General features: G+C 43.3%; 1 protein-coding gene across 1 annotated transcript in view; it reads right to left on the bottom strand.

Moving 5' to 3' along the window:
• The window catches only part of LOC138658358 (proton channel OTOP1-like), a 68,653-nt gene extending 54,340 nt beyond the window's left edge, over window positions 1-14,313 (bottom strand). Inside the window, exons 1-2 of the mRNA XM_069745810.1 lie at window positions 14,116-14,313; window positions 3,849-4,295 (exon numbers count right to left, since the gene is read on the bottom strand). Coding sequence (XP_069601911.1) covers window positions 3,849-4,278 — 430 coding nt within the window. The 5' untranslated portion in view covers window positions 4,279-4,295; window positions 14,116-14,313. The remainder of the gene's footprint in view (window positions 1-3,848; window positions 4,296-14,115) is intronic.
• Between the last annotated feature and the right edge of the window lie 549 nt (window positions 14,314-14,862).

The following is a 14,862-nucleotide window of genomic DNA, read 5'->3' as shown; positions in this document are numbered from 1 at the left end:
GTGTGAGGTAAAATGCATTGCGCGGCAACTGTGGTGTCGCTCCCGCGCAGAACGCCAATGAAGGACAGATCGTAGCCACTGTGAGGGGATCGACAGGCCATGTCATGAAGAGAAAGGAAGGCATAGTGAGGGACTCACCCAAACCGGCAGGTGTGCAAGTGAACGATGGAGCATCGCAGTACAAAGGTCCGGTTGTCGGCTGATATCCAGAGAAGCGCATGCCGGGTAAAGCATTGCAGCGCAGCCTGTCAAGTCACAGCGGCTGCTCAAGCAGACCCGTGTTGAGAGGAATCTTGTGGGAAGCTCTACTCTTTTACTCCACAGATATATGAACTAATGGCTCAGCGGGCAAAACCGGAGACCATCCGCTGCCGCCAGAAGAAGGACCATGTGCTAGGCGAGGACGCTAGCAGACATTACACAGAACATCACCTGCATTCTGCAACCCACGGAGTCTTCAGAGAGTGACAGGCTGCGGAGTCATGATAAGTGAAACCATTAACAAAAGACTGTTTAGTTAACCAACTTTTATTTAGTTTTACTCTTTGTTTACCCTGCTAACTCCCTGCGTGGAGTACTCCCACTGTTAAATAATTAAATATAGCTGATCCCTGCTCTTCAGCATTTGTGTTACTGCATCCCAGTACCTGCTTATTACAGTTACACCATATTCCTCCCCTTGGCAAGCTCATCTGGGGGCTGGTTGTGAGATATGCTAGGTATTTTAGTAGATTATAAGATCCCCAACTGTCAATATATCGTCGCCCATGGAGGTCCCAGGGGAGAGATATCATTGTCATGTTCTCTATCATGATTTTACATTTATATAGAGAGGAAATCTGGCATGAAGAGCATCATCCATCTGAGCAATATTAAGTTGGAGGCATTAGAATGGACTTATGGTGATGTGAGTGAATGCGTTATGTTCATCTCTTCGCTATGATGCTGAAAATATATCTCCATAAATATCTGATCAATGTAAACCCCAATATTCCTCATTGGCTACAAAAAGTCTGTAACCAATCCTTTGAACAGATGAAGCACTTGTATCGGTAGCGTACTTCTCCACCTCTGAATATATGAATCCTATCCTTGGTGTCTGGCTCTCATAGCAGATTTCCTGTTGGAATTACATGGTCACTACAGGAGGTCCTACTTCAATGAAGGTTGAAGTGTCAGCTCTTTCTCATTTCCCCAGTTATAATTAATTTCTCTCTTCCCCAGTTATAATGAATCCCATATGATAAATGTGAGAGTGATATATTGTCCCATCTCTGGAGATGTCTTTATAGATTTTGCAATTTTTCTCCTCAACTCTCTGTATAGTGCAGTAGAGTCCCCATAGATGTTTTTTAGTATGTATATAATGAGATGGCCGGTCCCTTCAGTTGCCCCCTCTCCTTCTGAGTGTGGACCCCCTGTGCACTTGGTCCGGTATCCGGAAGGTGTACCCATTTAGTAGCAATGTCTGTATCTTTATTGCCTTGTGTATATATGTTAACTTGTAATGTAATGTAATGTATGTGCTATGATTGTTATGCCTTGATTGTAATGTGTTCCCCTTTACCTGCTGTAATCTGCCCTGCTGTTATGCACTGTTGCTAGGTCAGGGAAAGCAAGAGTTAACAGTGTGGGCTGTGCTTGCAGCCACAAGGTAAAAGGAAGCTGCAGCTTCCTCAGTTCTGCCAGATCGTTGGCCAGGGCAGAGGCACTTTGCAAGAGAGGCACTGCCAGACCACCCGGACGGGAGAGGTTTGTTGCCCCTGATAAAGGACTGAGAAGACGAAAGGACAAGGATCCAGAGTGGCCTGCGAGGACTCATGAAGGGGTCCCAATGACCAAGGACAAAGGATTGAGGAATCGCAACACGGGCCCCCAGGACTCCAGAGGGGCCCCCTCTTCTGTAGGGTTAATCCCGGAACGTGGAATACTGCAGAACTTCAGGTCTCTGCAACTGCTACGGGTGCAGCTGTGGAAAGGGCAGGGAGAGAGCAGAGATCCAGTGTTGTACTCTTCTACTTCCACTCTACCCTTGTTCACTACTTCCATTCCATCCTTGTTCATCCCTTCTATTCCATCCCTGTATAGTAAAGTTATTCCCCATTGGATAACAGTTGCCTCCTGACTCTGCTTCGCCTGGACTACTGTGGACGGAGAAGGAAACAAGGTAACTTGGGAAAACAAACCAGCTTTGTATGTACGAGGGATGTCGGGGGTGCTCGCTGATAGTGTGTTCAGTGGACTCTGTCTAAAGGTACCTTCACACTGAACAATTTAACAACGATATCGCTAGCGATCCGTGACGTTGCAGCGTCCTCGCTAGCGATATAGTTGTGTTTGACACGCAGCAGCAATCTGGATCCTGCTGTGACATCGTTGGTCGGAGCAGAAAGTCCAGAACTTTATTTCGTCGCTGGACTCCCGCAGACATCGCTGAATCGGCGTGTGTGATGCCAATTTAGTGATGTCTTCACTGGTAACCAGGGTAAACATCGGGTTACTAAGCGCAGGGCCGCGCTTAGTAACCCGATGTTTACACTGGTTACCAGTGTAAATGTAAAAAAAAACAAACACTACATACTTACATTCCGGTGTCTGTCCCCCGGCGTTCTGCTTCCCTGCACTGTCAGCACCGGCCGGCCGTAAAGCACAGCGGTGATGTCACCGCTCTGCTTTACGGCCGGCCGGCGCTCACAGTCAGTGCAGGAAGCAGAGCGCCGGGGGACAGACACCGGAATGTAAGTATGTAGTGTTTGGTTTTTTTTTACATTTACACTGGTAACCAGGGTAAACATCGGGTTACTAAGCACGGCCCTGCGCTTAGTAACCCGATGTTTACCCTGGTTACCAGAGGACTTCGCATAGTTGGTCGCTGGAGAGCTGTCTGTGTGACAGCTCTCCAGCAACCACACAGCGATGCTGCAGCGATCGGCATCGTTGTCTAGATCGCTGCAGCGTCGCTAAATGTGACGGTACCTTAAGGACTGTGCCTCTAAATTGCTCAGCTACAACTATTCCCCTCCCCCCCTCCCCGGTGCTCTTGTTACATGTACAGTATATAACATCCAAACAGAAGCAGACATATTGCTGCAACCTGTGCAGTCCCACAGAGGCCTGAGAGGTAAGAGGGTCCACTTCTCTTCTAAAGCCATAAGCAGATTTTGTCATAGACACATATTGGACTGCAAAGGGCCCATACACTGTTATTGCACAAGGGGCCTTTTATGTCTGCCCACCACTGAGACCATCTGAAATATATGTTTCTGACATCAAGTTAATTTATTAAACAGATATATTAACCTCTACAAATGTTCCAAAAAAATTATATACATCTAGATACCAAGGCTCAAATGGATGACAAAGCATCATGGGACCATGCCCAGAAAACTTCTAGTAGAGTTTCCTTACAGGAGGATCCAGTAGGCTTCTGTGAATTTCAGGTGAATTGCCAACTCTTCATGTTGTTTTGGGGTCTACCCTTTATTTGGTGTCCCTATGGACAGTCCAAGGATAATAGGTAAGAATGCTAAACTATGTTCTAAGGTCGGGGTCATGTCCTAACCCTAAGGTTTGAGAAGACTCAAAAGATCTCTGCCTCACCTGCGGAGACCAGTACTATAAATGGCAAGTGGCATTTTTCAGATCTTTCATTGGTGATTAGGAGCTTCCAGTTATATTTCTGGTTGGAGGGACTTGGAAATAAAAGCCTTAGAACGTTGAGGCTTTTGAACAGTTGCTCTTTTTCCCTCCCTTTAATTTTATTCTGTGTGTTGATTTGTTTTAACTGATGTGATAACTCTTTGTACATCCCTAGACACTAAAATAACAATAATAATGTTTTTACTTACACCGTAGCCACCTTGCACCAGCGTGTCCATCTTTCTCAACAGTAGCCCATCTCTTTTTGCTATGAACAGCCATATAAAAAATCATCCACAGAACCTGAATTAGCATTAAAATGATCAGGAAGATCAACCGATCACTTTCGGCGAGGCCATCGATCTTTAAATAAGTTGCAAACATAAGAATAAGTCCAACGATGAAGATATTGATGCCATATTGACTGCTGGCAATCTCGCTGTTCTTATGCTTTCGTCTGGAAATCGATTTTTTGGTTCGAATATGCTGGTCAGATATTATCGGAGGAGGTGGAGGAGGTGGAGGAGGAGGAGGAGGTAATGTTACTTCATCTGCGATATCCATAATATTCAGAGAGATCCCATTCAGTGTGGCATTTACTGTAGCATAGCCGTCGTCTTCAGTCATGTCTGTAACCATTTAGATCAAGGAAATCCCTAAAATAAACCATAGAAGTTAAATAAGTGCACTCCAGACATCATACATGTCCAGCAGAGCCGTGTCTGTCACAATATAAAAATATCTGACCAAGGCTTCTATCCTTACACTTGTGTAGGACATTCTTTGTCTGTTTTGTTTTACAGAACTGACAAACGAAATTAATATCAAAAGCCAATCGATTGCATAAGTGATGCAAACTTGTGGAGCCCAACTTGTTATCTTGGAGTCCGCCAAGGGTCCATTATGTGCTGTGGTGCATCACTCATAGCAGGAGACCACGCAATTACTAAAGGGACCATGAGTTGGGTAAGGTCGGTGCTAAGAGGCACAACCTCACCCTTTTAGCATCACAATTTCAACGGTGTCTGTCTATCCGGGATGCAAATTCAGTTGAACACAATTGTGGACCAGGGAGTCGTCAGCTCCCTGTTCCACCATTCAGCCTGTGCGTCTGAATGCAGAAGGTCTGATGATGCAGCACCGAGTCACAATCACATCAACAATCGAGATCATCATCATGTTATTATCACCTCAGATGCAATTCTGACAAATGCAACATCAATGTTCAACCAGGCCGAGGAATCACATGCAGGTGTTTTAAAAGTAATTCATCTTTCGGCCATCACACTTCATCACCTGGACAGCCATTTGTTCTGGCTTTGGCCTTAATTTTAGTTCAACTTCTAATTTTGAATATTTCAGTGCTGTTAAAGATACTTTTTCGCTCGTACGTAAATTGTTTCTTACAGAACACTTTTCTGAGGGTTCATCCCACCCAGATGTTACTACAGCAATGGAACTACAAGCGCTACGGACATTAGGAGAGCTATTGTTGGTGCAGGATGATCACAGAGTGATCAGTTCCTTTCCACTATTAAGATATCTACCACCGTCCCTCCTCTCATCCTTTTGCCCGGCAATCAAGATATTTGTGAAAACAGTATGTGAAGATCTTGAAAAAATGTTGTTCCAAATACAAAATGGATATCTTACTAAACAACAGAGATTAGCGCTGGTCGAATGAAAGAGAATGAAAAACACCGAGCCCGATTCATCAAGACTGATGTTGTTCACTCCGATCTTGATGATGGGGCGCGAAGAGCTGCACACCTCTTTATGAATCTGGATCTTCGGACAGTGACGTGTGCCTCAGAGTGCTATGCCAGAAATTTTACTTAAGTCGGGGCCTGGAGTGAGATTTATGGCATACAGTATGCCACAGCTCATCATGAATTAGACAATCTGTGGCATCATGTTCCCTCCGTTCCCTCATCCCGCCCTAGCTCCACCTTTTTTAGCACGGCTGGGAGAGACTGGCCTGAAGATGCCAAAAGTCAAAAAGTTTTGGCAACATGTTTAGGGGGGCATGCTGGAGTCAGATGCTTCATAAATGTGTGCACACCTATGTATCACAAAATGAGTAACTCATTTTGTGATACATAGGTGTGCACACATTTATGCAGTGTCTTTTTCTTTTTTGGTTCAGTATTTGCATTCTCCATGCATTGTGTAGCACCCTAGTGGATATATTTAATATATTGGTTGTGCTCCCGACACATCTCTTTATCTTGGAGTCAGATGCTTCTGATTCATGAAGAGGTGCACATCTCTTCATGAAGTGGCACGCCTGACGAGTTGTGTGCATCTCAGAAATCTGGCATTTTTATTAGAGTGGAGGACAAACAATGTTCATGGATCTATTTGGATGGTATAGCACTTTATTACTTACAGTACCTGCATTTACCATGTCACAAAATATTCAATTTAACCAATACGGCATTATTCATCATATTGATATGGGCAGAATATCTTTTTGTACATATATACAAGTGCTTCTCAATAAATTAGAATATCATCAAAAAATGTTAATTTATTATATTATTCAATGCAAAAAAGTGAAACTCGTATATTATATAGAGTCATTACACACAGAGTGATCTATTTCAACTGTTTATTTCTGTTAATGTTGATGATTATGGCTTACAGCCAATGGAAACCCAAAAGTCATTATCTTAGTAAATTAGAATAATTAGCAAAAAAAAAACCTGCAAAGGCTTCCTAAGCGTTTATTGAAAAGGTCCCTTATTCTGTTTCAGTAGCTCCACAATGATGGGGAAGACTGCTGACTTCACAGATGTCCAGAAGGCAGTCATTGACACACTCCACAAGGAGGGTAAGACACAAAAGGTCATTGCTAAAGAAGCCGGCTGTTCACAGAGTGCTGTATCCAAGCATATAAATGGAAAGTTGAGTGGAAGGAAAAAGTGTGGTAGAAAAAGGTGCTCAAGCAATCGGGATACCCGCAGCCTTGAAAGGATTGTTAAGAAAAGGCCATTCAAAAATTTGGGGGAGATTCACAAGGAGTGGACTGCTGCTGGGGTCATTGCTTCAAAGGCACCACACCCAGACGTGTCCAGGACATGGGCTACAAGTGTCACATTCCTTGTGTCAGGCCACTCATGACCAATAGACAACACCAGAAGCGTCTTACCTGGGCCAAAGAGGAAAAGAACTGGACTGTTGCTCAGTGGTCCAAGGTGTTGTCAGATGAAAGTAAATTTTGCATTTCATTTGGAAATCAAGGTCCCAGAGTCTAGAGGAAGAGTGGAGAGGCCACAATCCAAGAAGCTGGAGGTCTAGTGTGAAGTTTCCACAATCAGTGATGGTTTGGGGACCATTTCATCTGCTGGTGTAGGTCCACTGTGTTTTATCCAGACCAAAGTCAGTGCAGCCGTCTACCAGGAAATATTAGAGCACTTCATGCTTCCCTCTGCCGACAAGCTTATTGGAGATGGAAATTTAATTCTCCAGCAGGACTTGGCACCTGTCCACACTGCCAAAAGTACCAATACCTGGTGTAAAAACAACAGTATCACTGTGCTTGATTGGCCGGCAAATTCGCCTGACCTTAACCCCATAGAGAATCTATGGGATATTATCAAGAGCAAGATGAGAGATATCAGACCCAACAATGCAGACGAGTTGAAGGCTGCTAGCAAAGCAACCTGGGTGTTAGGGTTGGCGGAACGCACCGAGTATATATATATGTATAAATAGGTGCGTTCGCAACCCGGGGTCCACCGTGCAGGAGAGGAACCTGCTGCTGGCAAATGGCGGAGCTATATGGCGGTATAAGCGAACTCTGTTAACTCCACAGAGTCGCTAGAAATAAGATGCTGTGCCCTGATAGTGTCACAGGGGAACACAGCTAACTGCTGAGCTGGAGGCAGTCAGTGGTCACGCACCCAGAAAAGCACACAAACACTCCTCACCGGAGGAGCCGGTATTCTAGGGGCTTATTTCAGCCGGGTCCCTGAATACATTCATGCAATACTCTTCGCCAGAGGTGCCAGCATTCTAGGGGCTTATTTCAGCCGGGTCCCTGACTGCATACAAACATGACCACACTGGCGCTGAGCTCATACATAAATTGATACTAGCGCATGGCCTAGCGGTCATGCGCACCTTTTATAGCTGCAGCAAGAACAGGACCTTCCTAGAAGGACCAATGGAAGTTTGCTACAGCACCTGAGCAACTTCAGGACCTTCCTAGAGGACCAATGATAGCTGCTGCAGTACCTGAGCATGTGACCCCTGACCTCCAATGAGAGGTCTTACCTTGGGCATGCTCAGTGTGTGCAAGCTGGACTTAGTCCCAGAAAAGCCTGCTCGCCACTGACCAGAGCAGGCTACAACAGCAGAGCCTGGAAAGGCAGCAGTAACCCTTTGCACAGTATCAGGCTGAGTGAGACGCTGGGACCCACGTCTCCGCTGAGCAGGCTCTACTGCGTCTGGTGCAGAATGGGAGACCGCAGCAGACACGGCTCGAGATTCCCCCTGTACAGCGGTGGGAACTCGACTCCTAACACTGGGCTTCCATAACCTGATAGCCTCCATGCAACGCCGCATTGATGCAGTAATTGATGCAATAGGAGCCCCGACCAAGTATTGAGTGCATTTACTGAACAAACATTTCAGTAGGCCAACAATTCAGATTTTAAAATCATTTTTCAAGCTGATGTTATAAAGTATTCTAATTTACTGAGATAATGACTTTTTGGATTTTATTGGCTGTAAGTAATCATCAACATTAACAGAAATAAACACTTGAAATAGATCACTCTGTTTGTAATGACTCTATATAATATATGAGTTTCACTTTTTGTATTGAAGAACTGAAACAAATTATCTTTTTGATTATATTCTAATTTAGTGAGAAGCACTTGTATATATCTATTGTGACAATGTCACTGGCAAAGTGCTGGAGGGGAGATACATCTCACTGAGGCTATTAGCTTCAGTGATTTCAAACCCAGAAGTTTTCTCCAGCACACTATGTGTTGAGAGGGGTTAATCGGCCATTTTAAGGGCTGGGTTTTTTAGGACAACCATAGAGCAGGTGAGAGGTTGTCCAACTTAACTCCACTCCAGGGTGTGGTCTAGGGTTTAAATATCTGACCTCCAGAGGCAGTCAGCATTCGGTGGGCTTGGAGAGTGGAGCTCCAGTGCTATGTGTCCTATTAAGGAAAGCTGAACCTTTGGATGCGGATTTCTCCTGAGCGGTCAGATCCCCGCAGACATATGGACAGTGATATACCATCTTGTTTTGTTTTCCTGTTTTGCCCTGTTTTTCTGTTTATTTTTGTTTCACCATGTACATAATAAACCCATGAAGGACTTAAAGAGACAACGTTTCTGTGCCTACGTCAGTGTACAGCTGAGAGAGCCAATGTACGAATATATATATATATAGATATATATATATCTATATATATAATTGTCTAAGGGTTTTTCCGTCTCTGTCTGTCTTTCTGTCTGTCTGTCCTGGAAATCCCGCGTCTCTGATTGGTCGAGGCCACCAGGCTTCGACCAATCAGCGACTGGCACAGTATCGACGTAGAAATCCCGCGTCTCTGATTGGTTAGAATCGGGCCACAATCTAGTATATATATAGATATATATATCTATATATATAATTGTCTAAGGGTTTTTCTGTCTGTCTGTCTGTCTGTCTGTCTGTCTTTCTGTCTGTCTGTCCTGGAAATCCCGCGTCTCTGATTAGTCGAGGCCGCCAGGCCTCGACCAATCAGCGACGGGCACAGCATGGCGACGATGATGGCATAAAGGTTGCCTCGACCAATCAGCGACGGGCACAGTCTGCCGCGAATTCGCCTCGACCAATCAGCGACGGGCACAGTATCGACGTAGATGTCATAATGGTTGCCATGGCGACGATGATGTCATAAAGGTTGCCTCGACCAATCAGCGACGGGCACAGTATCGATGTAGATGTCATAATGGTTGCCATGGCGACGATGATGTCATAAAGGTTGCCTCGACCAATCAGCGACGGGCACAGTCAGCCGCGAATTCTGGAATCATCATTGTCCATATACTACGGGGACATGCATATTCTAGAATACCCGATGCGTTAGAATCGGGCCACAATCTAGTCTATATATATAATTGTCTAAGGGTTTTTCCGTCTGTCTGTCCTGGAAATCCCGCGTCTCTGATTGGTCGAGGCCAATACACTACGGGGACAAGCATATTCTAGAACAGAGGTCCCCAACTCCAGTCCTCAAGGCCCACCAACATGTCATGTTTTCAGGATTTCCTTAGTTTTGCCCAGGTAATAATTGCATCACCTGTGCAATGCAAAGGAAATCCTGAAAACATGACCTGTTGGTGGGCCTTGAGGACTGGAGTTGGGGGCCTCTGTTCTAGAATACCCGATGCGTTAGAATCGGGCCACAATCTAGTATATATATATATTAATTTTTTTTTTTTCTGATGTGGAACCTTCATTATCAATTAAAGGGAATCTGTCACCATGTTTCTGTTTTCTCATCTGAGCGCAGCATAATGTGGGAGAAGAGACCCTGATTCCAGCAATGTATCACTTAGTTTACTGGGTGCAGCAGTGGAGACACAATCAGAGTTTATAGATGTAGCATGCAGCAGAGCTGAGAAAGCTGCCCCAGTCCACACCACAGGTTTCTGTGTACATAGTCTATTCACAGTAAGCTACTTATCTCAGGAGGGAGCGTAATTTGAGGGGGCGTGGTCTCACACACAATGTAGTCCAGGCAGTGATAATATCCTGGTGATAAAACATTTATTGTAAGGAAACAATACCACACAGCGTCATATGTGACACATGGCTGAAATCTGTGTCTCTGACAGATTCCATTTAATAGCTATATTATTGAATTCTGCATGGGCAGTTTATTTATTGATATATTGAATAATGGTCTTTGAAGTGATTGTTTACATCATATGTTATATGCACCATGCACTTTATTGTTTATTTTATTCTTTATTTTTCTATCACATCATGTTTTACGATAAGATATGCATCATGTATTTAATGCACTATGCACTTTATTGCTACTTTATTTAATGAGTTGCTGTCCACATTGCATAATTCTGTAGTTATTCAACTACAATTACTCTGCCGATCATTTGATAAATGACACAGACATCTCTTTACTATTGCCTGCTGTTAAAGATACTTTTTCGCTCGTACGTACATTGTTTCTTACAGAACACTTTTCTGAGGGTTCATCCCACCCAGAAGCGCTACGGACATTAGGAGAGCTATTGTTGGAGCAAGATGATCGCAGAGTGATCAGTTCCTTTCCACTATTAAGAAATCTACCACCGTCCCTCCTCTCATCCTTTAAATTTAGGAGATCGCTCCTATGTAGCTGAATTCCTGCATTGCTATGAGCGCCGACCACAGAGTGGCGCTCACAGCAAGCTGGCATCAGTAACCATAGAGGTCTCAAGGACCTCTATGGTTACTATCCTGATGCATTGCTGACCCCTGATCATGTGACGGGTGTCGGCGATGCAAGCATTTCCGGCCCGATGGCCGGAAGCGCTGGTTAAATGCCGCTGTCAGCGTTTGACAGCGGCATTTAACTAATAGAGGCGGGTGGATCGTGATTCCACTCGCCGCTATTGCGCACACATGTCAGCTGTTCAAAACAGCTGACATGTCCCGGCTTTGATGCGAGCTCACCGCCGGAGCCCTGCATCAAAGTCGGGGTTCTGACCTCGGACGTACTATCCCGTCCGAGGTCAGAAAGGAGTTAAAGTCCAATATGCACAGAAAACAGGATCATGTAGATACAAAGAAAAAATATAGAAAAAAATTATTCCAAGGTGCTGGTAAAACATCACTTTTATTCCATACTATATGTTAAATTTCATTCACAGTGGTAAAACAAAAAGCGACGCCTTTCGGACATTGTTTGTCAAATTACAAATTTGGTCGTGATTTTATTTGCAATTTTGTTTCCTCTGTTTTCCCTTTCTCAGTCATATGGTATCTTTTAGTATGTTTTGTCTGATTTGTCCACCTGTTATTTAAAGCTGTTTGGTAATTTTCATCTTTTAAGTTTTGACAAAGAAACTTCGAAACGCGTCGCTTTTTTGTCTTACCCCTTTGGATGAAATTGTAACATTTAATATGGAATAAAAGTGCTAAAAACTTAATTCCAGCTCACCCAGTTGCTCTGTGCTCATCCACCCGGGGCTCAGACACCGGCCTCGCCCTGGCCTCACATCAAGGGAAATAGAAAAAATTGGATTGCGGCTCAACAGGACTGGATTTTCCATTTCTTTTTGTTTTTCGATGTCTAGTGCAGTCGAAACGCGTCGACTGGGTCATATCGACCATGTAAATTTTTCTTTTGTATGCACTATATTTTCTTTTGAAAAATAAAAAGAAAAGGAAAATCCAGTCCTGTTGAGCCGCACTCCAATTATTTCTATTTCCCTTGAATAAAAGTGATGTTTTACCAGGAGCTGGAATACCTTTTCCTATAATTTTTCTTTGTATCTACAATGGGACGACCCCTTTCAAAAAGCATCAGTGAATCAGGACGAAACTCGGGTGGAAAACTGAAGTACAAAATCTGTTTTTCATGTTTCGACTGTTCTGTATGAATCTTTGTCGACTTTTAATGGTTGACTTTAACAGTTGAGAATAGGACATGTTCGGAGTCTCAGGGACTGGGGCATGAATCCCTTTTTAAGATGAATGTGTGCATGGATCTATGAAACTTTACGATGAACGTATCACATGGATGTGTGAATGTAGCCATCTAATCTACTTGCTTTAACACAGACCTATCGATTGTATACTGCTGGATATTACCTCCCTATACCCTCTGGCCATCAATCTCCCTACCCAGCACCCGTCGTATAGAATTTTGCATAGTATTGTTAAATTATATTTGTATTTTAATTGATTGATTTCCAGGACTTTTCATAGTTGGAGGAGTCAGCAATAAATGTACCTTTATGGGTGGAACTTAAGTCAAAGGTTGGATTTGATTGGAGCTTGTGGTTGGATTATGTTATAAAGAATTCATCATTAGTGTTACAAAATTTTTCATCTGATCTATAATAAAGATGGCCACGGGCAATTTTTCCTACGTCGAGTAAAGAAGAGGATTCTTTACTGTTAGGGCAGTGAGAATCTGGAATTGCTTGCCTGAGGAGGTGGTGATGGCGAACTCAGTCGAGGGGTTCAAGAGAGGCCTGGATGTCTTCCTGGAGCAGAACAATATTGTATCATACAATTATTAGGTTCTGTAGAAGGACGTAGATCTGGGTATTTATTATGATGGAATATAGGCTGAACTGGATGGACAAATGTCTTTTTTCGGCCTTACTAACTATGTTACTATGTTATGTTACTATGTCTCGTATAATATGACTCTCGGCATTCGACCTCATTCAGAAGTCAGTTTTCCTTGTACGAGTTTTATCTGGGTTTTTCACGGATTGCACTTGTGCCTATGATCATCTATGGCTGTGTTTCTCAACTCCAGTCCTCAAGACCCACCAACAGGTCATGTTTTCAGGATTTCCTTAGTATTGCATAGGTGATAGAATTAATGCTTGAGCAGGTGATGAAATTATCACCTGTGCAACACTAAGGATATCCTGAAAACTTGACCTGTTGGTGGGTCTTGAGGACTGGAGTTGAGAACACTGATCTATGGGGATGTTGACATGTGAGACTTTTTCCCTGAACCAAGTTGTCTGTGCAAAATCATGGAGACTTGTCCGATATTGATCCGAGGGTCGGATCAAAAATGTCAATGCATGTCTATGGGTCCATGAAAAAATCGGATAGCACTCGTGTTGTGTTTTTCATGGACTGATAGGAGAAGGTGGAGACACTTTTTATTTTTTCCCATCAGAGAAAAAGTGATTGACCAAAATCTGATGAAATTTTGATGAAAATCAGTGACGAAACTTGTCCCGTTTTTCTCGTACGTGAAAAAAAATCGATACCTGAATTGCATCTTACGGGAATATGATTTATGATCCCATCATAGTCATGCAAAAGTTGGAATATGGCCATCGTCCTTGATTGATTCAGTTATATACTCAATTTTAATTGCACCCCCATCCTAATAGCTTCATAGGCCACTTCCTACTTCTGCTGACTCTTCTCATCAGTCCTGATGTTATATTATTATATATTGGGTGATTTTAAAACTGTGTTTAAAGAAAAAGTTGACCCATAAGATATCACTAAAACCCAGACCTTGTTCTCTTTTTATGAACATAAATTTGCTATAGAAACAATTATGAGGAACATCAAAAAACCCTTCTTCTTGACCCACCGACCAGGTATATTTTGTTCTGCCGATGTACCGTGTATTCTACTATATATTGTACCCAAGATATGTGATACTGCATAGCACGATGATGGATCAGTGTTAGTACTTATAAAATCAAGAAAAGATTATCAAATCCTGTCCCAGGTTCAAGGTAAATCATCTTCCTTACCTGACTGATGAGATGAAGAATTCCCCTGTGGATCTTCTGATCTGGTAGAGCTGGTTCATGCCTTCTGAGTAATTTCTGCGTTTGATCCCTTTTAAATACATTCCCTGGGTGATGTCAGCAGCGAGGCGTCACAATAGGATAGGATTGCAGGAGGGATCCAAGAATGGAGTGAAGAACAAATGTTTCCAAAGGAAATATTAGAAGAGAGGCAATTTAGTGGCGTGATTGTTAGCGTATTGTATAGTACATCTTAAAAAACTAATTAGAGGGATGTTCTAAGACAGGGAAGAGACAACCTACGCAGAAGCATAAGGGCCCAAAAGGACCACTGACTTTTCAAAAGGAACTTCTTACCATCTCTTAGATTGGTGATCCCATCACCAGCATTGTGGAAGAACATAGCCAACAGTAGGCGAGTGTGGGCCACCACATGGAACAAGGGCAGTTTCTTAGCTCTTTGCCAACGAGCAGCATCCACTATGGCCAATCGTAGGTCAATAACAGGTCACTCATTCTGCTGATCATTTAAGTGAGTAAAAATGGTTGGTGTTCCTGACAGCAGGTCGTCTTTACACGTACCCATGGGGAAAATCATGCAATTCTGATCAGTCACTCACAGCATTTTATAACTACTCTATATGGACACCTACAAGAGGTTTTATGATTTCCTATTCTAAATCTATAGATATTAATATGGAGTCAGTTCCCTCTCTGCAGCTGTAACTTCGTCCAGCTGTAAGACGGCTT

Source organism: Ranitomeya imitator, chromosome 1 (genome assembly GCF_032444005.1).
Source record: "Ranitomeya imitator isolate aRanImi1 chromosome 1, aRanImi1.pri, whole genome shotgun sequence".
Lineage (NCBI taxonomy): Eukaryota > Metazoa > Chordata > Amphibia > Anura > Dendrobatidae > Ranitomeya > Ranitomeya imitator.
Note: the sequence above shows the minus strand (reverse complement) of the source record. Positions and strands in the feature narration are given on the sequence as shown.